Source organism: Catharus ustulatus, chromosome 23, assembly GCF_009819885.2.
Source record: "Catharus ustulatus isolate bCatUst1 chromosome 23, bCatUst1.pri.v2, whole genome shotgun sequence".
NCBI classification, from domain to species: domain Eukaryota; kingdom Metazoa; phylum Chordata; class Aves; order Passeriformes; family Turdidae; genus Catharus; species Catharus ustulatus.
The window spans coordinates 7,883,949-7,910,685 of NC_046243.1; the positions used below are offsets into that span (position 1 = coordinate 7,883,949).

Here is a 26,737-nt window from a genome sequence, read left to right on the forward strand (position 1 = left end):
CTGGGATGTCTGTGATGTGGGGGACTGCTGAAGACTCTCATGTCCCTGTCAGGGCCAGCAGCACATGGGGACTCACCCTCATGCCCTCAAACCGGGACAAAGCACGCAGAGGTCGCAGAGCCCTCAGTGTCCGCAGGGATTTGATGGCTCCCAGCTCGGAGTAGCCCAACCAGTTTGCTGTCAGGCTGACCAGGGACACCTGGAAGGAGCAGCCCAAGTGATTAGCAGCACCTCAGATGGAAACACTACTGCAGCTCCTGCACTTCCCTCTCTCCCCAGTCCCTCAGGCTGGTGGTCATCCTCTAGCCCTGGGACACAGACATTGAGTCCTTGGGGTCCCTGGTGACCAGACACCTCAAGGGTCATAGAATCCCAGAATGGTTTGGGATGGAAGGGACCTTAAAGACCATCCAGTCCCACCTCCTGCCATAGGAGGGGCACCTTCCACTATCCCAGGCTGCTTCGTCCAACCTGGCCTTGGACACTTCCAGGGATGGGGCAGGATGATACCTCTTGAGTGTGAGGTGGAATTGATGTGGGGCACAAAAAGGACAGATTGCTCTGTCACGGACCATTTGGGAGACCCTGTGTCCCTTCGCAGTTCTACTGGGCCTGGTGGAACTGCGGGGGCTGTTCTTGGCTTGGGTGTAAAACAGAAGGGTTTGAAAGGTTCCTGCAACCAGGAATGAAGTGTTCCTTACTGTAGGGGACTGTTATTTTAAGAAATTATACAAGCCCTCATTCCACAGCCACCCCTTTATCCTCTAAAATACAATCTGGGCTCATTTATGACAGTCCCTAATGCCCCCAAGCTCCTTGGCTTGGCCTTGCTCATCACGTACATCCACAATGAGGAAATCCAGCCAGCACCAGGCATTGGTGAAGTACACCTTGAAGCCATAGGCCACCCACTTCAGCAGCATCTCGATGACAAAGATGTAGGAGAAGACCTTGTCTGCGTATTCCAGGATGGTGCGGATGACCTTGCGCTGCTCGATGTAGATGTCCTCGAAAGCCTGCAAGGGGCATGGAGCTACATGACAGTCATCTTCCATGGGACCCCACAGAGCTACGTGACAGTCATCTTCCCTGGAACACCCCACAGAGCTACCTGCCAGTCTTCTTCCATGGGTCTTCTGGGACCCATGCCATCCCAGAGCACAGCCATGCTGGCATCTCCCTGCTTTCCCAGGGCTCAGGAAGCTGTGAGCCCAAGGATGGCTGGTCCATGGGGACCTGATCACCATGGGGTCCAGCTCCTGTTTGCAAATCCCTTGGCTTTGTGGGGTTGGACCCAAAGCAGAGCTTCACTGAAGCCAAAGTCCAGCTGCATCCAATTCCCAGGTGTCTCAGCTCAAACCCCAGGACACCAGCCACACCTTGAGATGCTTTGGGAGTTTTGAAAATGCCCTGAGGAGTTTGGTGAGTATTACACCCACGGTGACCAGGTGTTGCACAGCTGGCGTAGCACAGCTTTCAATTCCTGCACCAGCTACAACCTCAGACATCCCCAAACCACCTCAGAGCGAGCTGCAGATATGTAAAGTGTGTCTGAAAACCCTCTCAGTCCCTCTGTTCTCTTTCCCTCTCTCTTCACCTCCAAACCTGCAGAAAAGTTGGTATTTCCTGGGTTAAATCCAACCCAAACCCTCAGAGAACAGCACCAGGCCAACACAGATAATTAATTAGGTCGATTTAATGGAACACCTAGGTTCTGAGAGGGGACACCAGGCACTGATGGAGGTACTGAACAGCAAAATAAAAACCATGAACTGTTTGTCAAGCGCCTCCTGACAACCGGTGATGGTGGTGAAATGAGGAAGTACACAAAGCTCAATTAATGGTTCAGATGGTTCATCTGGCAATAAAGGTTCAACTGGCATTACAAGCAGCAGTAAGGGCTATAGGCAGTGGCATCCCCTTGAGCCCATGGACCAGAGCCTGTGGATGATGGTCCAGGAATGCTGGGGGGGTCGACCAAGGGGTACCAGGACTCCTGTTAGACCTGAGCCAAATGGGGTTTGAAATCAAACATCTGCCCACAGCTGGATTATTTGGCACAGGAGATGCCCACAGCCTGGGCTCTGTCACCTCCCTGGGCTCCCCCAGGCTGGGAAGCTGCTGCAGAGCCCTTGGGGCAGGGGAGAGGTGGGACCTACCAGTGCCCCGCTGCTGAGGAGGATCATGAAGACGATGAAGGTCTCGAACCAGTCGTGCTCCACGATGCGGAAGCAGGTTTTCCTGAGGTTCCACCAAATCTTCCCCTTCTCACTGGTGATGTCCACGTAGAGGCAGGGAAACCTCTTCACACAGCCTGGGGACACAGGGCTCGCGGTCACTCCTGGCCAGGGTGTTCCCACTGTTCCCAGTATTGACATTTTAAGCCCTCCCTAGTGGAAGCTGGACCAGGATCCTGCTGGGCTTAGGTGGGGTGCACAAGGGGAGCTCCATGGGGATCATCTCTGTGGTGATACAGGAGGATCTGGAGTTGGGGCTGAGCTCAGAGAGCCTGGGGGCCCCTGCACTGCAAGAACTGGTTGGCAGTGGCTCCTCCAACCCCATCTCCCCCTGTCCCACAGGGTCTCCAGCCCTGCTCTGTCTCCTCACCTCAGTGAAACACTCCTCAGGCTCATTTCTCTCCTCAGCCACTTTCTGCCACCTCCTCCTCCTCGGGCGCGGGGGGTTTGTAATCCACTGTGCTGCACACGGATGAGGCGTTGTCACTGGACAGGGGGTTCTGCAGACAGACAGGAATTCAGGCCAGGCACCTGGGCTTTGGCAGCCTCCACCCATGCTCCTCCTGCCCCAGAGAACCCAGGCAGGACCAGATGGGTGGTGGGACCCCCTTGTTTGGAGGTTGCTCTGAGTCCCCCTCCTATGGATACACAGCCCAGAAGCTGCTAAATTATCCAGGGCTGCAAACCTTGGAAGATTGTTGGCACCTGAGCTTTTGCTTTTCATGCAGGTTCAGAGGAACAAGAGGTCCCCTGATCCCAGCCTTCCTCCCAGCACAGCAGCTCCATCTCCTGTGCCACCGCCTCAGGCTGATTTTCTTACCGCCCCCTCCTCCTCCTCTGTGTCCCCCCACTCAAGAACTGCTCTGCCAAACCCCCTTTGGTGCAGAAACCCAAGCAGCCTCTCTTCTCTCCTCCCTCTGGCTTGGGTCATGCTGAAGGGCCCTCAGCCTGAGGTTCACCCAAGTTCAAAAACTGCATTCCAAATACCTCTTTCCATCTCCATCCTGCTCCACAGCTCAGCTTGGCTGCCTTCCCAGACACCACTCAGCAAGGCCAGAGGGACTGATAACAAGAGAAAACCCTGGCAAGCCCCTGGGACTATTTTTCCTCCTTTTCTTGTTGTTGTTTTTTTTTTTTTGGGTTTGTTTGGTTTTGGGGGGTTTTGTTGTTTTGGTTTTTTTTTTTGTTTGTTTGTTTCTGAGAAGCCCTCGTGCAACACTTGAGGAACGAGCAGATCCCCAGCCCTGCCTATCCCACCTGGGAGCAGCAGGAACCAGAGGATCCAGGATGGGTATTTCCAGCATAGGAAGGTGTTGGCTTACATGGAAAGGAGATAATCCCCCCCCAGGCTGCTCCTGCATTTGGTAATTCATAAAGCAGGGAAAAAAATCCAAAAACCAGGGAAAAGTCCCTGGGGTAAACTGAGGCCCTGTCACTGCCCACAGATTCAGGAGTCACAGCCACATCTCTGTGAGAAATGCTCCTGTGGAGGACCTTTGGGGACATGCAGAAGAGGATACAACAGCAGTGTGGCACCAGCTCTCAGCTGGTGGCTCTTGAGACCACTGGGACCACCCTCAGTTGAGGTCAGGGGGAAGGCCAGGAGGGGCAGGGGGATTAGAGAGTCTCATCACAGAGCCAGACAATCTGTGACCCCAGGGAAGTCAGGAGCCATCTGAGCCTCCAGGAAAGGATCGAGGTGGGGACAAACCAGTGCAACTGCCCTGGAGATGTGGGGTAAAGTCCAAAAGGCCCTTGGATGGATCACAGAACTCGGCAGTTCTGTGGGTGGAGCTCAGGGCAGGTTCTCGTGGGTGGGGATAGGGATAAAAGACATCTGTGGGGGCTCATGAGCACTGCCAAGGCCACCACTGACCCCTGTCCCCAAGTGCCACATCCACATGGCTTTAAACCTGTCCAGGGATGGGGAGGGACTCCACCACTGCCCTGGGCAGCTGTGCCAGTGCTGGGGAATCCTTTTAGTGAAGAAATTTTCCCAATATCCACCCTGAGCCTCGCCTGGCCCAGCCTGAGGCCGTTCCCTCTCCTCCTGTCCCTGTTCCCTGGAGCAGAGCCCGACCCCCCCTCACTGCCCCTCCTGTCAGGGAGTTGTGCAGAGCCACAAGGGCCCCTCTGAGCCTCCTTTTCTCCAGGCTGAGCCCCTTCCCAGCTCCCTCAGCTCCATTGACAACACCCCTGTGCTGCACCACATCTCAGGACACATCACCCTGTCCAACAGGATAGAATCCCCATGGAAAAAAGCCCCTGGAAGGAGCCCTGAGCCCCTGCACTGATTCTGCAGAGCCACAGACCAGGCTGGCACCTCCTCCCTGCTTTGAGCGGCAAAGACAAATCAACAACAAGACGCAAAATCGCAGCTGCCGCTGTCATTTCCCCGAAAAAGAGCTTTTCCTTGGAAAGGAACTGCTGTGGAAGTGGAGAGGATTTATCAGCGTTGTCTGAGCAGCCCGCGAGGAGAAGCCCCCGCCGTTCGGGTGGTCACGGTGGGAGTGTCCCGGAGCGGGCGGTGTGCGAGGTTCTGGCTCCATCTGGAGCTGATTCCGGCGTGTGAACACACCCGGCTGGCACCAACCCCTCCGGGAACAGCGCAGCGCTCCCACCAATTAGCACCTGATTGCTAATTGTCATTTCACCTTGTGTATACAGGGTGGGAGAGCTGGGGGTGTTCAGCCTGGAGAAGGGAAGGGTCTGGGAGAGCTCTGAGTCCCTTCCAGTGCTTAAAGGGCTCCAGGAGAGCTGGAGAGGGGCTGGGGACAGGGGCTGGCTCCCAGTGCCTGAGGGCAGGGATGGATGGGATATTGGGAAGGAATTCCTGGCTAGGAGGGTGGGCAGGCCCTGGCAGCTGTGGCTGCCCCTGGATCCCTGGAAGTGCCCAAGGCCAGGCTGGATGGAGTTTAGAACAACCTGGGATAGTGGAATGTGTCCCTGTCATGGCAGGGGATTGGAACTACCTGGTCTTTGAGACTCAATAATTTGTGATTCTATGATAAATTGCAGCCCATCGTTCCCCCCCTGCTTTGGCAGGCCCCCTATTTTAAATGAACCCCCTTGGCGCCCACCTGAGTCAGTTTTAACTGAATTTAGGCACCAAACCTAACAGCCCCGATGGGCTGAACTGGTATTTACTGATTGAGAGGTGTCCTTTGCCTTTGCTGAACAGCTGGGGATGGCTCAGAGTTTTTCCATGCACTGTTTGGAGCGGGTGCTATGGGCTGAGCACACCCTAAAGATCAGAGCTGTGCCAGGATGGGCCCCATGACTGCTCACCAGGCTTTTCCCACCTGCTGGAAGGCCTTTGTGGTGATAGAGAGCTGAGGTTCATGGGGACCCCATGTGTCCTCTCCTATCATGCCCAGGCTGGCATTGGCATCACCTCTGCAGTGCACCTGCTGTGCTGGGCACTGCTGCTGTGGTACTGGAGTTGTGGTAGAAAAAATTTAGGGGAAAATGTCAGCTCTCAGCCCTCCTGGTGGCAACACCAGGGGAACTCAGAGCAGCAACCCCCCTGGCCCATTCCCTTCACCAAGATGCTCCACGCTCCCTCTGGAGGACTTGGCAGTGACAATGGCCAGCCTCACCTTTCCTCCTGTCCCCCTCCTGCACCCCAAATGCTGAAACCCCCCTATTGTTCCAGATAACACTAAATAATCAGTATTGTCCCCTCTCCTTGCCCCATGTTGTGCCAAGCTGTGTCCCTGTCACTGTGCAGAGCTGCAAATGGGAGGGAGGTGAGAGGCTCTGCACTTTTGGGAGCCCTGTTTCATTTTCCAGCCTTTCCTGGGACTCCCTGTGCAGTCCCATCCAGGTGTTCAGCAGCACCAGATGCCTCCTAGACCTGGCAGGGTTGGTTGGGATAGAGCTTTCCAGAGTTTCCTTAGCTCCTGGGCACACGTTTGCCATCCAATCATGACAAATCCCTGTTCAGGGCTTTTCTGTTGTCCAAACAAACCCCCTTTCCAGGCTGATGCACCTGCTCCTGTCCCCCTCAGCACCTCCTGCTGCTCCCTGTGCCCCCAGGACCTTGGAGTGAGCAGTAATTTCCCACCACACCATCACCCTTTTGTGTCCACTTGGGTCTTTCCAAGTTTCTTGTCCCCCTGACACTCTCCCAGAGGACCCCAGCAGTGTCCTGGAGACTGGACTCAGCTGTCTCAGCTTTGGATCCCACATCCCTCGCTTCATGTTCACCCCTGCTAAGCTCCTCCATCTGGTTCAGGCCCCCCCAGGACGATGCTTTCCGAGGCATTAACAGTGGATCCAATGATAGTGCCATCAGCAGATTTCCTGGCATCAGATTCCTCTGGAACATCTTTAACCCCAGATTGAGCACTCTGACCCTTGCACTGCCCCTGTGGTGCAGTGGGGCCCTCTGGCACCAGCAATAACCCCATAGTCTGACCCAAATAATCCAAAGCCCTGCATAGACCCTCTCCCCCAACTCCAGCTTACACTGGGAAATACCAGCTTGGAAAACACCAAGTTTGGCGCACGCCAGCCCTCTGAGAAAGCTAAAAGTGACCCAAACCAACATCATTCTTTGGGCAGCACAGCAAGAATGGGCAAGTCCCAGTTTTGGGGTGAAGCCCTTCCCTCCCATCCACCTTCCTGACCTTGGTGGTGTCCTCAGTGTCGGACTGGGTGCTGGTCTCCTCATAGAGGTCGGACTCCTCAGAGGCAATGGGGACCTGCACAGTCAGGTTGGGGTTGTTGATGAAATTCATGTGGTCCAGCTCATCCATGAAAATGTGCTCCTTGCCTGTGATGCCATCCAGGTACCCTGACTTGGGCTCCAGGGCTGTGTCCGTATGGTTGAGCACGGAGTTGTCCCTTTTACTGGGGTCCTGCTCTTCCTCTGGTGCCACCTTCTTGCCCTTGCAGAAGCGGCGGAGCAGCGTGAGGAGCGTGGCCTTGGCGAAGGCGATGCCGCGGCTGATGCGGCCGATGGCAATCTGCAGGTTGTTCATCTCCCCATCATCGTCCGATGCTGCCAGGCTGTCAGCGCTGAAGGAGCTCAGCAGCAGAGCCAGGAACAGGTTTAGAACCTGGGGAGACAAAATGAGCGCCAGCCCTGAGGTCCAGCAGGTCCTGAGCCTCAGGATTTCCCTCTGGAGCTGCAGGATCACCTGTGGCTGTGAAGAAACCCCTTCATGGAGTGTCTCATGGGCTCTGCCCTGCCCTCACCAGCTCTGGGGACTGCAGAGGAGCCAGAGGACATGGACATGGACAAGCTCCTCCTCAAACCCCCTGGGCTCTGATGCCTTCACCTCACCCTGGGTTCCCACTATCCTGCAGATCCCTCTGCAAGTGACGCCAGTCATGGTTTCAGCTCCTTGCAAGCTCTGCTGTGCATCTGTGAGTGTTCCCCTCCCTTTGATCTTTTGGAGCTCCAGGAATCCCAAGGAAGACTCCCCAGGGCTTCTCCCCACCACCCCCAGGGATGCAACTCAGCTCTTGCGGCTGCCCCATCCCTGGAAGTGTCCAAGGCCAGGTTGGATAGGGCTTGGAACACCCTGGGATAGTGGGAGGTGTCCCTGCCCTTGTCAGCAGTGGGGCTTCAACATCCCTTCCAACCAGAACCAGTGTGGCATTCTATGGTTCTATGATTGTGTCCCTTCTCTCCCCAGAATGAAACCTCCTGCTTGTCTTCTCAGCTGCAGCTCTTCCTCTCCTCTTCCCTGGCTTTGGTAGCTCAGCTGCCCTACAAGCTCCTGACAATCCCCCACACTCTGGAGCCATGGAGGAGCCTGAACCCCAGCTGTGACCCCATCCCTGTGTCCCAGACGCTGCTCTGCTCCATCAAAGCAATGTTTCACCTCAGCACGAGCCAGTAAACTCTCTATATAACTCCAAGCATGAGCTCGTGTGCTTCCCCTTCTATTTCACCATCCCAAAACGTGACCGGACCCCACCACAGCCTCTCCTGGCACAACTGGGGTTGCTGCCTGCCAGAAACCTGGAGCAGCTCGGGAGCAGAGGAGTGGGCCAGGCAGCCCCGAGGAGCGGAGCAGAGACGGACCCAGCACAGCTGTCGGTGTTTGTGCCGTGTCGTGCGGTGCCAGCAGCGCATCTGAGACGGGAATTAGCTGCTATCCAAGGACACTGCTGTTTTCACATGGTTCATGCCATGTGCCTTAAACCAGGTCTTTAAATAAATCCCCGCGGGCCCAGCAGTTGAATGCCCCCGTTAAGTACCAGTTACAGTTAATGGCTCTGGCTTTGTTGGACAGGACTCCGTTACCTTGTCACCCGACTGACTTCCTCCGTTTTCCCTGAATAACCCTAAAGGAAATGCTCAAAGTGTCATTAAGAGCAAAGGACGGGTCACCTTCTTCCTGCGCAGGGGAAGCGCAGAAACACACACCTCCCTGCACGGGGATACTTGGGAGCCTCTGGGACGAGCTCCAGGACTCGGAAATACCTGAGACGCGGCCAGGAGAGCCCGGCAGAGAGGAGGAGGAGGGCACAGAGAGCTCTGGCCGTGTTTGTGCTCCGTGATTCTCTGCTTAGCTGTAAATGGAGTCCGTGCAGGAGTTGTAGAGCTGCCCCGAGGGCTGGGGTGCACCTCTGGGATGGGACACTGGCAGCTCTGGGATGGGGACACCCACACCTCTGGGAGAGGGACACTGGCAGCTCTGGGATGGGGACACCCACACCTCTGGGAAAGGGACACTGGCAGTTCTGGGATGGGGACACCCACACCTCTGGGAGAGGGACACTGGCAGTTCTGGGATGGGGACACCCACATCTCTGGGAGAGGGACACTGGCAGTTCTGGGATGGGGACACCCACATCTCTGGGAGAGGGACACTGGCAGTTCTGGGATGGGGACACCCACACCTCTGGGAGAGGACCAGCAGCTCTGAGAGGGCTGTCACTGACCCCACCAACTGAAATTGTGCTGCCTCTGTGTCTTCTCCAGAGCAGTCTCCTGGAGAGGTGGATGGACTGTGCTACTCCAGAAGACGGAAGCTTTTCCTTTGGGGAGGGCTCTGCAGGGAGCCCCAGCTGTGGTTCCGAGTCCAAACTCCTGCACTCCCTGCAGATGGTTCTGGAGAGGCTCCTGCTCCTTACAGGTGCCCTTATGGATGATTTTCAGTCTGACACAGCCTTGCAGTCCCTTGCAGGAAGGTGGCATCACAAACCTTTGCTGACTGGTGAGAGACAGGCAGCCCGGGGCTGCTCCCCTGTCTGCCCAGCACCACCCAGTACAGATCTGGGCCAAGCTCTGCAGCCAGGGGCTCTCCCTTCAAAGGCCCAAATCCCTGTCAAAAGCCAGGGAAGGCAAGAGGCACCCAAATCCCAACAATATGCCCTCAAAGTGGGACACTCCAAGCTGACCCCAACCGGGGGCTGCTCTAGGTTTCTCCCTGGGCTCCTTTCAGAGCCTCCCTGGGGACAGGGGTCAGCAGCTCCCGGGGGCAGATAGTTTTTCAAAGCAAATTCCAAAGGGATTACACAACCCCAGCAAGTAATAGGAGCGAGTCGGCGCTTCCCTCCCCTGCTCTGCTCCTCAAGAAGGGAGAGCAGGGCCCACGCAGGCTGCAAAACAAGCTCCAGAGCTGCCAGCGATGTGGTTACCAAGTTTAGAAAGGATTTCACGCTCGCCTGGAACTCACAGACCTGCGGCTCAAGGCAGCACAGGCTGCACAGGCAGCCAGGAGGAGTGGGGAGGGTGGGGGCAGGATGGGGGTGAGTGGAGTAGCGGGTCCCACATTCACAGAGAAGGAGGTTGGCTGTCACCAGATGCCACCCGGAGCATGGTGAGGACTGGGGAGGCTGGGGATCTGCACCTAGAGTAAAGGGTGGGATGGATGGCTGGATGGGTGGCTGGATGGTAGATGGGTAGATGGATGGATGGAGCTCTGCCTCCATCCTTCATCAGGATAGTGGGAAATGGGGCAAGAAAGCTGGAAAAGCCAAGTGGAGGACACAGGACAGCTTGAAGCTGAGTTCTGTTTTATCCCAGAGTTGCTCCTGCCTCTGCCTAAAGCCCATTTGTGTTTTCTGTGCCTCAGTTTCCCTCCAGTTCCTGCTCTGGTTTCAGCTGGAGGTTCCTCAGGAATCATTTCTCTATCTGTTTCACACAGAACTGACACAGCCCATCTGTGGGTCATCTGGGGAGGGAGGAGAATCCCAGTGCTCCCTGCAGCTCCAACCAGACCCTGCTCACAGGCACAGCCCCATAGAAAAGCTGAGCTGGACTGAGATGTCCCGACTCCACAACCCCTCTGTCCCTGCCACCAGCGAGGGTCCCCCCAGCCCCCAGGCTCACCACGAGGTTCCCGATGACCATGACCATCATGAAGACGATGAGGCACATGGTCTGGCCGGCCACCTCCATGCAGTCCCACATGGTCTCGATCCACTCCCCGCAGAGGATGCGGAAGACAATGAGGAAGGAGTGGAAGAAGTCGTGCATGTGCCAGCGGGGCAGGGTGCAGTCCACAGAGATCTTGCACACACACTCGATGTAGCTCTTGCCGAAGAGCTGCATCCCCACCACGGCGAAGATGAAGACGATGATGGCCAGAACCAGCGTGAGGTTGCCCAGGGCACCCACGGAGTTGCCGATGATCTTGATGAGCATGTTGAGGGTGGGCCAGGACTTGGCCAGCTTGAAAACCCTCAGCTGTGGAGGGCAAGGAGAGAAGGGGGGTGGCTGAAGTGTCATTGCCAGAACGTGCCAGCAAGGCTGTGACACTGCCATACTGCCCTGCTGGGGCTGTTTGATCAAGGCAGGTGGGTTTCAACTCCCAACTGCTCTGACTGCAGTTTCCCTGAATATTTAACTTGACTCAGTCTTATCTTTAACAGAGAAGTTGGTCCCTCCAAAGCTGAGCCTCCACTGTGAAAAAGGCTGAGCAAGCCATCCCCACCCTGTCCCTGTCACCACCCAGGTGTCCCTGGCACGTACCAGGCGGAAGGAGCGGAGCACAGAGAGCCCCTGCACGTTGGCCAAGCCCAGCTCTACCAGGCTCAGAGTGACAATGAAGCTGTCAAAGATGTTCCAGCCCTGCTGGAAGTACTCGTAGGGATCCAGAGCAATGAGCTTCAGGACCATCTCTGCCGTGAAGATCCCTGTGAAGACCTGTAGGAAGCAGCACCCTTGGTCACTTGTTCATAAACCAGTGCTAAGCTGTGAGGTGGGGTGGGAAGCATCCCTCTTTTTTGGTGTATTCCCAAAGCATTTTACCCTGTTAAGGCCGCTCCCAGTTGGGGACAAGCCCCCCAGATGCTGCCTAGTGTGGCTGGTGAAGCCAGACTGGGAATACTGGTGACTGATTCCTCTGGAGGGACACAAAGGTAAGTGTTGGTAGCTGGAAATTAAAAATAAAATTTCCTTGGCAAAGAGACACCTTTGGAATGACTGGGAAATCACAGGTGCTCAGCACTGGGTGCTGGGCTGCTGCTGGGACGCCCCTGTCCCTCCTTGAGCTCTGTGACAGCTGAGCTGGATTTTACACATTGCTCCTTTGCTGGGACCACAACAGCCCCTGCAGTGTTATGTCACTGCAGAGAGGGCTCAGCCAGGTGACAATTGACATCCCTGCTGCAATTCCATGGCACAGCACGTGCAGAGGGCCTGGTGACAGATTTGCCCTGACTGGGTCTGTCCCTCACTGAGCAGGGAGGAGCAGCAGAGAGGCTGCTGCTCCTGCATCCTGGGTGTTGTCCCCACATGTCTCTTGCATGCCACGCCACAAATGTCCCCTGTGGTGCTTCAGTATCCATGGGGATTGTTCCCACGTGTCCCTTCCATGCAAACCCACAACTGTTCCTGTCCTGCTCCTGCAACTGCATCCCAGGGGGTTGTCCCCACATGTCCTTTGCATGGCAGGCCACAAACATCACTTGTCCTTCTCCAGTATCCCAGGAGATTGTCCCCACATATCCCCAGCATGCCAGCCCACAAATCTCCCCTGCCCTGTTCCTGCTCCAGTATCCAGGGGATGATCCACACATGTCCCTTGCATGGGACAAACACAAACAAAGTCCACACACATCCCGTCCTGCTCCTGCCAGCTGATCGCTGCCATCGTCCTTTACACCCTGCGGTGGGACAGGCAGCAGCGCTGCAGCTCCCACCTGGGGCATAGGCAGGGGATGTGGGGGGACCCTGGCTCAGTGGGATCACCTCCCCCGCCCCCATCCCCACCTGGCCCTTCCCCAGCAGATCATTCCCCGGGGCTGCAGCCGGAATCCGCTCCTGGCTCGAAGGAAGAGCTGGAGCCGCCTCAGCCCGGCCGTGCCTTGAGCACCGGCCCATTAATCCCCTTGTATTTCCTGAATGAAACCAGAGCCAGCCCCGCCCGCCGGGCAGGGACATCTGTCACTGCAGGGCTGCGCTTCCAGAGAGCCCGGCAGGTGCTGGAGCAGGGCAAAGTGGCACCAGAGGAGATGGGAGCTCGCCCATTCCTTACTGCATTTCCCAGTGCTGCCAGGGGCCTGCCGGGCTTGTCCCACCAGCAGATCCATCCAGCTCAGAGCCATTTGTCACCAGCCCCAAGCAGAGTACTAAATGCACCTATAAAACCAGGACAGCCAAGATCTGCAGTGATTTTACTATGCAAATCCCTGATTATTGATAATTTTAATGCTGCATTGTTGCAGTGAGGACCTGTTTGTTCACACAATCTGGAACAACCTCTGCTCTGCCCTGTGGCCCACTCAACATTTCAAGGACACTGTGGTGTCACCCAGGGCTGGCAGCAGGGTTATGATGCAGAGGGTGACTCAGGATGCACCAAACTGGGCAGGGACTGCAGCAGGAGGGGAGCAGGGAATGAGGGATCCCAATCCCACAACAATGCCTTTGGTCTGGGTCATCCCAGAGCCCAGCCCTGTGCAGGGATGCTGTGCACAGAGCCCTGCAGGGCTTTCTCAGCAGCTGGGATGTTTCACAGAGCAGCAGAGGGGCTCTGCCCTCCAGGATGGGGTATGGGGCTGCTGGGCTCAGAAGGGGAGGGATGGAACTCCCTACCAGGTTCCCCACGGTCAGCACATTCTCGAACTCCTCCGTCATGGGATAGTGCTCCATGGCCATGAAGAGAGTGTTGAGCACGATGCAGATGGTGATGCCCAGGTCCACGAAGGGGTCCATCACTACCAGCTTGACAAACTCCTTCAGCATTACCCACGGACGGCAGCAATTCCAGACCAGGAATGTGTGGGCGAATTTGTACCACCAGGGTGGGCATTTCTGGTGAGCTTCTTCCAGCTCTGAGGGTGGGAAAGGAAAAGTGTGGGACTACCTTGTCCTCACCTGGGTGGGCAAGTGCTGACCCTTAGGAGAACTTCTCTTGAGGTCCTGGACCAGCTGTGGATTATCTATGATTTTGATATCATGGAATATCATGAGCTGGAAGACATCCACAGGGATCACTGATCCAATTCCTGTCCTGCACAGACACCCCAGCAATCCCAGCCTGTGCATCCCTGTCAGCGCTGTCCAAACACTCCTGGAGCTCTGGCAGCCTCGGGGCTGGGACCATTCCCTGGGGAGCCTGGGCAGTGCCCAGCACCCTCTGGGGGAAGAACCTTTCCCTGAGCTCCATCCCAAATTCCCCTGGCACAGCTCCAGCTGTTCTCTTGTCCTGTCCTTGGTCACAAGGAGCAGAGAATCAGAGCTGCCCCGGGGGCAGGGTTGAGGTCTGACCTCAGGGTCCTCTTGTCCTGCTGAATAAACCAAGTGACCTCAGCCACTCCTCATGTGGCTTCTCCAGATCCTTCATCATCATCTTCTTAGCCCTCCTTTGGACACTTTCTAAAAGATTTAGATCTTTTTTGTATTGTGGCACCCAAAAAACATGAGGGCTAAATATGGCTTCCCATGCCCAGGCACAGAGGTGATGCAGACCTGGCCCTCCAAACTGGAGAGGGATAGAAAGGCAGATCAGCCAGGGAACTGTGGATCCAACCCTGCTCCCAGCCCCTGGGCAGGATTTGAGTTGTCCCTGCCACCCTGAGATTGCCAGGACATCCAAGGGGACTGCTCTGGGCTGGCCAGAGACTTTAGTGCCTTTTCTTGAGGGGACAAGGAACATGAACTGCTGAATTCATGGTGCTGTTTGCTGAAGCTGACAACAGCAGATCCTGGGAAGCTGCTCAGCATTTCCCAGTTGGCTCTGGAGACTCTTCTAATCACCTGAAATCCCATTAATTTGTGTGAGATATTAGATTATTGCCTCCAGGCATCATCCCAGTGAGTTGGGATGAAAGGTCTGGCTTGAGCATCACTGACCCCATACAGAGATGCCAGGGCTGGAGTCACCCCTTGTGTGGGGCTGGAAATTTGGGACAGCCACTGTCAGCCACTGACAGCTAATCCAAGCCCTCCAGCACTGAGCAGGACCCTCACCCAGTGGGACATACCTTCCACAGCATTGGAGATGACACTGATGGCACTTCCCACCCTCTTCTCCAGCCCTGGCCCATCTTGGTTGCCCACAGTGAGATGGTTGAGGTCTGACTTCTCCGGCTCATAGGTGGGATTGAACTGGGAGGAGAGGAGGGAGAGACACAGAGTTACTCCATGCTCTGAAAGACAGAGCAGGCAGAAAACAGGGAATGGTCTGGAGAGACCTCTGGGTGCAAGGTGGGGACCCCAAAAAGACTTGTAGGACCCAACCCATAGCGAAGCGGGCACAAGCCTGTCCCCTCAGGAGGTTGGTGAGGGTGGGCACCCTCAGGGATGGCAGGAGCAGAGCTGGCACCTACATCAATCACGGTGTCGGATCTCTGCAGGGTGATCTTGGGCACCACCTGCCCGTTGCAGTCCTTGGCCTTGTCCTGGTCACTGTTGATGTCTGAGTCGTGCCCCTTCCCGGCCACGCTGCTGGGCAGGGAATCGCTGCTGGATGCACGCTCCTGCAACTGCACAACCCCGTCCCTGTCAGCCCTGTGTCCGCAGCCATGGGGACGTCCCACAGCAGCTGAGGGCTCCAGGGGGTCAGAAAATTCCTTCCATCCCCAGAAGTGGTGGATGCACGAGATTTGGAGCAACCTGGGGTAGTGGGAGGTGTCCCAGGGCAGGGATGGGACTGGATGAGCTTCCAGGTCCCTTCCAACCCAAACTGTCCCAGGATTTCCAAATCTTTCCCTTTCCAAACCTTTCCCTTTCCCCTTCCCTTTCCCTTTCCCCTTCCCCTTCCCTTTCCCTTTCCCTTTCCCTTTCCCTTTCCCTTTCCCTTTCCCTTTCCCTTTCCCTTTCCCTTTCCCTTTCCCCTTCCCTTTCCCTTTTCCTTCCCCTTCTCCCCCCCTGCACTGAGCTCTCCACAACTGAGTTAGAAGATCTGTTTGGATTTGGTCAGGGAGAATAATTCCTAAGTACAAAACTGAGCAAACCTTGGTTCTTCAAGCAGGAAACTTTATCCTTTGAAATGAGCTCTCATCTAAAATGGCAAAGAAGCAAAATCCTCAAGGCTCTTGCTGAAATGTGACCTCCAGGATTTTTGCACTTGCACTAGATGTTGTATTATCACATTTCCATTGCATGTAATTTCTTTTCTTTCTTTTTCTTTCCAACAGTGCTATTAAAATTTGAAGTTTATTACACCCTCTCTCAGCACTGAGGATGCCACAGTGGAGTGGGAAATTCTCTACTCTCACAGCACATTGCTGAAATCCAGGACATTTTCCACCTTTAATCATGTGATATTAAATAGATCCAAGCCCCCATTTCTTGTAGGTGCTTTGCCCTTACTCTCAGCTTAATTCCCTCTGTGTTTTTAATTTCTCTGTGTGACTCTAAAGGAAGACATCCCTTAACAAAGCCTTTGGGCACTTCTCTGGATGATTTGCTCAGGGAAGGGGCCTCAGCAACAGCCTGCCCCAGCCCCAGAGTCCCCAGCCTTGGCCTGGGCTGGCTCAACAGTTTAAAAACTGCAAACAGCAGCAGCCAGAGAGGAACAAGCCACTTCCCAGGGGATGTTGTGTCTCTGGACAGATAAAAGAAGAGAGATAAGAGACTTTGGAGAGGGTCAAACATTGGTTTGTGTCTCTCTGAATGTGAGGGAGGTGGTGTCTTGCCCAGACAAAGAGATTTTCAGGGATGTCTCTGCTGACATGGAACAAAATGATGGTTAGTGCTGGAAAATGGCTGGGCTGCTGCACCGGAGGCTTTTGGCCATGTTTCTATAGGAATGTTGTACTGAAAAACATTCCCAATGATGGCAAAGGGATGAAGGTAACATCCTGGGACCACAACGGAACATTTCTTGTCCGGATTGTGCTTTGGCCAAGCAGGGTTGGAACAGATAATCCTGGAAGTCCCTTCCCACCTGGTATTTATAGAAAGTGGCTTGGGTTGGAAAGGACTGGAAAGACCATTAATTTCCAACCCTCCTGCAATGATCAGGGTCACTTCCACCATTCCAGGATTCCTTAGCTCCCATAAGGACACCAGGATCTCCCTGGTGAGGTGCAGGGTGTCTTGAGCCCTTTGTTGTGTCTCCAAAGTCAAGGGTTTGCTGACACGCTGAGCTGTGCTGCAGCTGCCCCATCTTCCCTGAATGTCTCCTTTGTGCCTTGGTGACAGGAGATGCACTGGAACTTCTGAGGCCTTTTATGTCTGTCATGTCCTGCTCTTCTCAAACAATACCTCACCCCTGTGCTGCTCCTCTATGCCGCCTCCCAGTGCACACTGGACTGGGATTTGGATGTGGAAATTTGATCTTTTCAGCCTTTTCTGTCCCCACCCATGATAGTATCTCAGTTTTTTTATTCAGATGTGATGCCCAGAATAGTTACTCCATTTTTTCTTTACTTCCTATGGACCAAATGAAGATTTTCTTTGGATTTTACACCATGCTTGTTGCTGCTTCCATTTCCTCTCCCTATTCCCAAGAACCCTCATTTTGGCCTCCATTCTCCTCACTCACCAGCCTTTCCTGCTCCTCTTGCTGCTTCTTCAGCTGCTCCATGAGCTGCTGGAATTCCTCCTCCTTCTGCTGCTCCTCCAGCATGGTGGCATCATTCTGCTCAGCGTAAGCCATGGCCACCACAGCCAGGATGAGGTTGATGAGGTAGAAGGAGCCCAGGAAGATCACCACCACGAAGAAGATCATGTAGGTTTTCCCTGCTGCCCGCAGAGTCTGTGGGAAGAGGTGGCAGGGATGTCACAATGTCACTTGGGTGATGCTCCCAAGAGAAGGTGCTGCCCCTGATTTTGGTGGGAGGGAAATATTTTGCTCCTTTCTTCTCCAAGGACTGGTCATTGCCCAATGGACATTCCTGTAGGCCCTGGCACTGGGTTGGGCTGGTGGGAGGCAGAGAGAAGCCCTGGTTCCCAAGGGCTGGGAGTGAAGGAGGTGGGACCAATATTTCATCACTGACTTGCTTTGCTCAGCCTCCACCTTCTCAGTCTCACCTTCAGGCCAACATGGTGCTTTTCTGACTCTGATCATCTGGGCAAACCTCTCCAGAGGACAGGGGTAGCCTTAGGTGTAGGATCTCTTTTACCTGGCCAGCCTCTGGAGCCAGGGACAGCTGGGGTTTTGTGGTGTCTCCCTAGAGGACAGTTCAATGAGTGGACAAGTGACCTGGCTTCTCCTGTTTATCCTGTCCCTCAGCCCGAGCAGAGATGCTCTGGACAATATTATAAATCCCTGATTTCCATGATAGAGCTGACAGCATCCTGGGAAATACGCTGCACTCACAGCTTAGGGAAGTAGTAGATGGGACCATCCCCACCTCCACTGATCCTGTCTGGATTCACAAACCATGGGAGAAGGACCCACGAGCCTCCAGTCAGTGACTTTTCACCTCAGGGGCAGAAGGGAACAAGAGGAACACTTGCACAGGGAGGAAGGGGCAGTGCCTACCAGCTGGAAGAGGTTCTCCCAGAAGTCCTGGGTCATGAGGCGGAAGAGGGCCAGGAAGGCCCAGCTGAAGGTGTCGTAGCTGGTGTAGCCATAGTTGGGGTTCCTCCCAGCCTTCATGCACTCGTAGCCCTCAGGGCACTTCCTGCCGGGGGGCAGCAGGGATGAGAGGGGCCCTGCAGCCAAACCCATCCCTACAGAGAGGGGGTGCAGCAGGGGGACCCTCCCCTCCAGGATGAGCCTGGTGGGATGCCTGGACTGATACCAGCTGCCCCTATCTGATACCTGATACCTCCAAAGCTGATACAGGCAGGATACTCAGACTGAGACCCCTCAAGCTGATAAATTTGGGATGCTCTGACTGATAGCCCCTCAAGCTGATATCCTCAGGATGCTCGAGGTGATAGCCCCAAAGCTGGTACAGTTGGGATACCTGGATCAATATCCCATCAAGCTGATACCATTGGGATGATCCAACTGATACCCTCAGGATGGTCCCCAAGCTGATCCTGACTGTTCCCCTGTAAAGTCACATTTCCAGCGCCAACCCTGTCCCATCCCAAGCATCAGGGATCCCACAAGCTGTGCCAGCTCCCTGTCCCCTCCCAGGGATCTAGAGGCAGGGAGTCTCACTCACCCAGCATCACTGCTGTTCCCACAGAGCAGGGCATCAAGGGCTCCCTCCAGGAAGTAGTAATTGGCTTTGCAGGCGGGGAAAGAGCAAGGAATAAAAATAAAAAAAAAAAAAATAAACACAAACATTGATTTTCAAACTCTTGGGTGCAACTTGCTCTGGGGAAATTCCTTGAATCCCATGGGAATTTGCTGACTCCCAGTGTCAGCCACGTATCTATTCTCTGTTGACTCTGTTTGTCTTGGCTCTGTCTCCTGGGATTTTTTCATCAATCCAACTAGGTCCCTCCCAAGGCTGGAAACAGCTCTGGGTCTGGCTAGGGCCAGGACACCTGGAAAATGGGTTAACATGAGGTCAAAGGATCAGGGCTGGCCTATTTTCCTGGAAAATCAGGGCATTCGCAGGAAGCACCAAGCACGGGGCACTGCAGGAGTCCCAGAAAAACCTGGGGAAACTGGTCCTGCCCCACGGCTACACCTTCTGCTGCTCCCATCGCTGCTGGGGACACCCCACCCTGCTCACAGACCAGGGGTCCTTAAAGCTCTTCCTTATGGCTCCAGCACAGACCCAGAGCCACAGAGCTGCCAAGCAGTGCCACCACAGGTCACCTACCCCAGGGACACAGAGGAGCACCTGCAGACACCCATACCTGGATGTGGCAGAGGGTAACTGGATCCAATCCTGAGCATCACCCAGCACAGCCCTCCCAGGACTTCTGGAGCTTCCTGAATCCTCCCTGGCTCTGCCTGCCTTCTTGCCATGAGGCTTCTCTTTATTCTGTGTGGGCTCAGGGAGGAAATATCCTCTTTGTGCAATTCCACGTTTTTGGTCTGGCCCCATGCTCTGCTGCACTCATGGCCTTGGGCAGCTGCTCTTTGCACAGAGCTCATCAGATCCTATGGGCTGAACTTTCCCCCCACCAAAACCTTCCTGTAATGAATGCCAGAGCTGATTGTTGGGCCAAGCAGCTCAGCTGAGACCCAGCCTGGCCTTCCCTGAGGGGAACCTTGCCACCCTGCAGATCTACCAGGAAGATTTGCTGAAATTTTTACATTTTCATGGAGTTTAAAAACTCAGAACTGAAGAACCAACCAAAAACCCACCACACTTGGGGGAAAAATTTCAAAGAAGGGAGAGGAAAGGAACACCTTAGACCTTTCTGAGGACCTGTGCTTGTTCCACCTCTCCCTCCCTCCCTCCCTCTCTCCCTCCCTCTCTCCCTCTCCTCCTGTGGCTTTTTGCATAAAGGGTTCATTGGGCACTGTGCTACCTGGGGAAAGACCCAGACAGTGAAAAGTGGGTTAAAAATGTCATTCCTGTATCTTTTCCTCTGGCTTTCCACTCAAAGTTCCACCTGCTCCTCAAGGGTTTGGTCTCCCTGCTGTAAATACCCCAGTGGGACATTGGCCCTGACCAGGCAGTGAGAGATGGAGACACTGATCCATCCAAACCTTCCTGTTGTGAAACCTTCCTGGAAGAGCTTAGCTTGCCCAGGTGGGCCTCATTTTCCTTTTCCAGGGAGATTTGATCAGATCTGTCCTTTCTGTGAGGGTGCAGAGTCTGTTCCACCAGGAAGATCCATGTGAGCAAACCTTGGAGTGGCCAGGAGGAGCAGGAAACTGAGGAGCAAGCAGGGTGAGGGGGCAGGCAGCAGGGGCTGCAGGAGCTTTACCTTCATCACTGATGTAGGCCTCAAAGTCAAAGGTGCTGTTGCTGGTGAAGTTCCCGGTGAAGTTCCCGGTGAAGTTCCCGGTGAAGTTCCCGGTGAAGTCATCCATGGAACCATAGAAGGTTGAGTTGAGCAAGGTGGTGTTGTCCAGCCCCAAATCCTCCAGGAAGGTGCTGTTGGGGGGAGGCCACCGCACACACTTCTGCCGGAGGTTGCCCATGAAGAGCTGGAGGCCGATGAGGGCAAAGACGCTCAGGCAGAAAACCGTGAGGATCATCACGTCCGAGAGCTTCTTCACCGACTGGATCAGAGCCCCCACGATCGTCTTCAGCCCTGGAGGGGGGTGTCACCACTGAGCTGACTGCTCGTTTGTTAATTGTGGGGAACACAATTAATTATAGTGTCCCCAAAAGGTGCTGGCTGTGGTGGGAATGTGTGTCACCACCAAGTTCAGGCCCCCAGCTCTGTGCCCACATCACATCCCAGCTCTGTCTGCACACATGGCTAGACCTCCCAGAGCAGCACCCTTGGGTTGGTACTGGTGACTTCTACATCCCAGCCTTGGGATATCCAAACCAAAGCCCACCTCAGCCTGGCAGCCATCAATTCCTTCAGATTTTCTTTTTTCCCTAAATGCCACAATCTGGCATTTTTTTGTACCAGACCACTGGAGTGAAGAACTTTGGAGTAGACTATGGAGAAGGTCTTTGCTGGCCCAGCTGGATGATGCTGTGTGCCTCTCCCAGCTCCAGAAAAGCCTCTGTGGTCTAACTGCTGTCCCTGGGTGGTTGGGAGCCCAGCCAGACCCTTCACCCAGATCCCTTCAAGCTGGAAAATCCCTAGTGTGCCAAAGTGAAGGTGACAAAGTGACATCTGCATCTGGATTAACTAATTTCTGCCCCCAACATCACCATTCCCTCCCCAGAGGAGGCTCATTCACAGGTCCTCAGTGGGATTTTTCCATGGAGGATGGAGTTTCTGTCAGCCAAGGTCTACATGGATGATGCTGGAACATCCCAATGTTCATCTTCAGAGTTTCTATGAGCCCAGAACTTTCTCACATGGAGAAATTCTCCAAGGAAATGATTTTGTCCTCCTGCCAGCTCCATGTCCCCCAAACTATTTAGGTAAAATCCTGTTCTCCAAGGGCCTGACCAAGGTCAGATGTTCTAAACCAGCTTATTTTTGCTGCTGCTATTTCTGCAGAGCCCTTGGGGATGTCGTTGCTCAAAGAAGCAGCAGTTTACATGTTGCTCAATGCAATTTTTAGCCTGTTTGATTAAGGAAAAAAAATTCAAATGTGAACCCTTACAATCTGGAGCCTGCAGGGACATCACATGAATTTTCATTTTCAGTTCAAGCTCATGCTTCAGATTTCTGTGTACTTGCACCAGGTGTTGAAAGCACAGTGTTGAAATGCTATCAAATTTGGAAATCAGCAATCAGAGGAATTTGATAAGGTACTCCTCACACGAGTCTTGATGCTTCAGGTGATGTTAAACCAATACCTGTTAAATATCTCAGCCTCAGCACCAGAACAGCCAACAATGAGCATAAAACTGAGTCTGTAGCTTCAAAAATGGAGAAATTTGGTTTATCTTACCCATAAATCCACTGGGAGTACAAATTCACCCTTAATTCACCTCCAAGGAGCCTTAAAAACATCACATCTGCCTCTTCAGGGGCTGCCAAATAACCTGATGAGTGCAGCTGATTGCAAGATGTAAAATCAGCAGGGCCTGATCCAAAAGCTGAATTACATGGAAAATTTATCTAATACCTCATTTCCTCTGTTTTCTCTTGGAGCTGCCAAAAGAGCCAGGAATTGCTGGGAATGATGGAAATACCTGAGCTCAGGGGAGGCACAGGGAGAGGGCCCTTCTCTAAGTCCCACCTGGTATCACCGTGATGGTTTTCAAGGCACGGAGGACACGGAAGGTCCTGAGAGCGGAGATGTTTCCCAGGTCCACAAACTCGGTAATGTAGCTGTGGGACAGGAGAGGGAAGAGCTCCAGGGGCTATGCCTGGAACATTCCTCCACATTTGCCTCCTGTGCTCCCCATCCCACCGGACTCACGCCATGGAGATGACCATGAAGTCCAGCCAGTTCCAGGGGTCACGCAGGAATGTGAAGTCATCGATACAGAAGCCTCTCGACAGGATCTTGATGAGAGACTCGAAGGTGTAGATGCCAGTGAAGGCATATCTGAAATGGGACTGGTCACTCAGGAGACTCTTGCCCAGGTCCAGGGTTTTGTCCACCCCTCCCAGAGCTGAGTTTGGGTGCTGATGGTTTTTGGGGGTGCTTCAGCACTGGGAGAGGTTTTCACCTCACCTTGTAAGGTGGGCTAAGACATCTCAAGGTACCAATGCCTCTGGTGGCCATTCTGCAGCAGCTCTGTCCCTGTTGATGTCCCACCATCCCCATGCTCTCTGTAAAACCCTGCTGAGACCTGACTGTGCAGAACCACAGCAGAAAATGGATTTCCCCTCTCCCCATGGCCCCTGGACAGGTGGATCAGCTCAGTTTCTCCAAGACTGACCCTGCTAACCCAGCCCAGCCCAACCTGCTCTTCAGGGCTCTCCAGATATGGGCACCCCACCAGATTTTGGGCAGCTCTGAAACATTCTCACTCTTCAATGCCCTATGGAGAGTGTGGACATCCCTTCCGAGGGCCACCAGCACCTCCCAGTGACACCTCTCCTTCTCTGAAGGGTGCCTGGATCTCCACCCCCCTCTCTCAGCCTTGGTCTTGTCCCTCCTGGACACTGCCAGGCTGGGTTGTCCCTGTGGCCAGGGGAGCTCTCAGGACTCACTCCACATTCTTGGACCACGCCGGGGGGTTGCTCATTGTCATAAATACGCAGTTGGTTAAAATGGTGATCATGATGAACATGCTGAATAATTTAAAACCTGGTCAAGGAAAAATGCTCTGGGTGGTGCCTGGATCCCCCCTCCTCACCATCAGGAAGCCAAGTGTCCCTGTTCCTCTTGTCCTGACTGCCACCCTGGTACCTCACTCTGCCCTGCTCCTCCTGCTGCTCTCTTGCCTGAGTAATTTGCTCACACTTCCCTCTTTTCCTCTCTGCTCCTGTGCATGGTCCCAGCCCCTTCTCTTCCTTCCTGCTCCCTTTCCCAGCTCTATGGTGCTGGCTCTGCCTCCCTTTCTGCCCCCTCCTCTCCATCACCTTGGGATACAGTTTTCCCTTCCTTCCATAGTCTGTGCGGAACTCAAAAACCTTCAACCTCTTTGTAGAAAGCTTTAACTCTTAGGCTTAGACCCCTCTGCTGCAAAACCTCCCTCTTTTCCTCCTCCCTCATGGCCATGAACCCTCACTTCCTTCAAAGCTCTGCTGAGATCACTTCTACCCACCCTGCAATGCCTCTCATGCTCTTGGGCTCCTTTCCTGCCTTTCCCACTGTCCTGGTTCCTCTGCTTCCCTCTCACAAGGAGGTCCCCTACTCACCCACTTCCCAGTGGGAACGGATACCCTGACCCATGAACATTTCCCCTCCCTTCCAAGTTTCCCCAGACCTCAAATCCCTTCAACCTCTCCCTAGGAAGCTTCACCACTTGGGCTTCTTCCCCTCTCCATCCAAACTGATTCCTCCCTTCTTCAGCCAAGAGTGAGCCCTTGGTGTCACCAAGGTGCCCATCAAGAATGTCAGACTAAAGCCCTGGGCACCAGGTCCTAGCTGTGCTGGGAGCCCCGGAGGTTTCCTCACCACTCCATCATGAACCCCTTCCCTTGTCCCTCTCCTGGGGCTGTTTGGACTCTGAACACCAGGGTTTGACCTGGCCATGGAGCAGCATCCCAGAGATCAAGGATATGAATGGATGAGGACTTTGATGGCTCCTCTGCGGATGGGGTGGAAGGGCCCCAGCATGTAGAGGGCAGGGGTGGCCGAGAAGCGGAAGATGGACTTGCTCTTGTTGAGGACTATGAACGTCTGTGGAGAAAAGAGGAGGAGGGGTTAGTTCTTCTGCACCCCCCTAAACACCACGGACCAAGGGCTGCCTGCAGAGGGGAGATATCTCTGTGTGCCTGAAGCTCCAAAAGCTTGGAGATGCTCTCTACTTTGGAAGAGAAGCAAACCACAGCATCCTGGTGAATCACCAGGATGGGCTCAGGTAAGCATGGTGGAAAGCACAGGATGTCCTGCTTGGGTCTTTTGCTTGGGGCTCACGCCTAAGGCCAAGCCTACCATGGGCAAAGCTCTGGCCCTCACCTTCTTGTCCTTGTAGAAAGGGTCCAGGTCCTCCAGGGGGGTCCCGATGAGCTCTGGGGGTGGGTCACCATAGATGAGGGGCAGGTTCTTGCCGGCTTCCAGGTCACTGCTGGGCTTGACCTCCTCTTCCTCGGGCATCTCCACATGCTGCCGCTTTATCCGGAGCGCCTCAGCCTCGGCCATGCGCTGCTCGATGGCGGCCAGCGAGGCCGGGGTGAAGGGGCGCAGGTTTTCGGGGCCCGGGATGTGCGGCAGGCCGGCCATCCTCTCATTCTGCTTCCGGGCCACCCGTGCCCTGCCTGTGGGGAAAAGGGGCTCAAACAGCAGCTGGGGACATCCTGGGGGAAGCTGTGGCATTTGGTGGCAGGATCTCAGTGGGGTTTTAGCAAATGCATTTATGGCAGAAATACTGAGCTAGCAGGAAAGGTTATCATGCATGGATCCCAGAGCACCCCTGTGTTCCTGCTCCTCCCAGAGCCCCGTTCCCATTTGGAGCTGGGGAGCCTCAGTCTGGAGGAGGCTCAGAGGGGACCTTCTGGCTCTGCACTCCCTGACAGGAGGGTGCAGCCAGGGGTGGGGTGGGCTCTGCTCCCAGGAAAAGCAACAGGACAAGGAGGAAAAACCTTAAGCTGCACCATGGGAAGTTTAGGCTGGACATCACGAGAAATTTTTTTCCAGAAAGATTGGGCTTTGGAAGGGGCTGTGCAGGGAGGTGGTGGAAACACCATCCCTGGAGGTGTTTAAGGAAAACCTGGATATGGCACAGAGTGATCTCGTCTGGGTGACAAGGGGGTACTGGGTCATGGATTGGACTTGAAGATCTCAAAGGTCTTTTCCAACCTCATTAATTCTGATTCTGTGATTCTCTGATTCCATCTCCAGTCAAGAGGCACCATGAGGCTGGGACACCTGCGTTCCTGTCCCCACCTGGCTGTGTCAGACACGCAATTTCACAACCCAAACACGATGGTTCAATGCAACCAAAGACCTTGGGGAGCAGCAGCGCAGCTCCTGCTGCCTCCCCTTGGCATGGCATTAACAACTTTGCTCCTGCAGCTCCACAAGGAGCCTTTGGTGCCCTAAACAAGAGGTTCCTCAGCCAGAGGAGCTGGGTCCTGGCACATCTCCCAGCCATGGGAAGCATGAGGAGCCTGCACTGCTGGTGGCTTTGCTCCCAGGAAGAGTTAAAGGCTTATCCTGAGCCAAAAAGAGAAGCAGAACTTTTGAATGTTACAAGGATCAGGGTGACTTCCCAGAAGGGGTAGGCTGGGTGGCATAGGAGAGGTAAGGATGTTCTGCTGCACAAAAAGGGTTGGAGAGAGGGAAGTGTGGAGGGGAGGAGTGGCTGCACCTGGGATACAGGGCTGCTATGCTCTGGGAGAGTAGGAGAGGCTGGCAGAGGCTCCCCCAACACCACAGAGGTTCTTGCTTTGAGCCCTGTGCCTTGATAATGTCCCATAAGCACCAGATTGTGTGGGTTATGAGCCCACCATTCCATAAAAGTCAACCCTGCTTCTCATGTAAACTAGGACATCTGCGCCTCTGTGCCTCACCCTCCCAAACCAAGCATCCCACTGGCAAATCCAAACTTTCTGTGAAGCTGCCAAGCATATGCCCCCAAAAAACCTCCAGGATCAATACACCCCACAGCTCCAACCCTGCCGTGCTGAGAGCTGGAAGCCCTCAGCTCTTTGGGATTAAGGAGAACTGGACATTTCCAGTCAGAGAAAAGAGACTGGAAATGGAGAAAAGGAGGCTTAGGGGAGGTCCTTCTGGCTCTGCACGACTCCCTGACAGGAGGGGCAGTGAGGGGGGGTCAGGCTCTGCTCCCAGGGAACAGGGACAGGAGGAGAGGGAATGGCCTCAGGCTGGGTCAGGTGAGGTTTAAATTAAGTGTTGGGAAAATTTCTTCATGGAAAACTTGGCCAGACTTTGGCACAGCTGCCCAAGACAGTAGTGGAGTCCCCATCCCTGGAGGGGTTTAAAAGCCCTGGCTGTGGAACCCAGGGACAGGGGCCAGTGGTGGCTCAGCAGTGCTGGGGGAATGGTTGGGCTTGATCATCTCCGGGGACTTTTCCAATCTGAAGGATTCTTAGGCTCCATCTGTTTTAGGGAGTTTTGTCTTTG

At 54.5% G+C, this 26,737-nt stretch overlaps 1 protein-coding gene across 1 annotated transcript in view; it reads right to left on the reverse strand.

Moving 5' to 3' along the window:
- The window catches only part of SCN4A (sodium voltage-gated channel alpha subunit 4), a 42,949-nt gene that overhangs the window by 7,974 nt on the left and 8,238 nt on the right, over positions 1-26,737 (reverse strand). The window contains 20 exon segments of the mRNA XM_033079169.2: positions 77-199; positions 843-1,016; positions 2,160-2,316; positions 2,609-2,646; positions 2,648-2,737; positions 6,869-7,300; positions 10,531-10,887; positions 11,173-11,346; positions 13,240-13,478; positions 14,631-14,754; positions 14,976-15,131; positions 17,138-17,350; positions 18,080-18,221; positions 18,714-18,777; positions 20,383-20,712; positions 22,274-22,365; positions 22,457-22,585; positions 23,197-23,286; positions 24,213-24,331; positions 24,611-24,909. Of these exon segments, the coding sequence (XP_032935060.2) occupies positions 77-199; positions 843-1,016; positions 2,160-2,316; positions 2,609-2,646; positions 2,648-2,737; positions 6,869-7,300; positions 10,531-10,887; positions 11,173-11,346; positions 13,240-13,478; positions 14,631-14,754; positions 14,976-15,131; positions 17,138-17,350; positions 18,080-18,221; positions 18,714-18,777; positions 20,383-20,712; positions 22,274-22,365; positions 22,457-22,585; positions 23,197-23,286; positions 24,213-24,331; positions 24,611-24,874 (3,507 nt within the window). The 5' untranslated portion in view covers positions 24,875-24,909.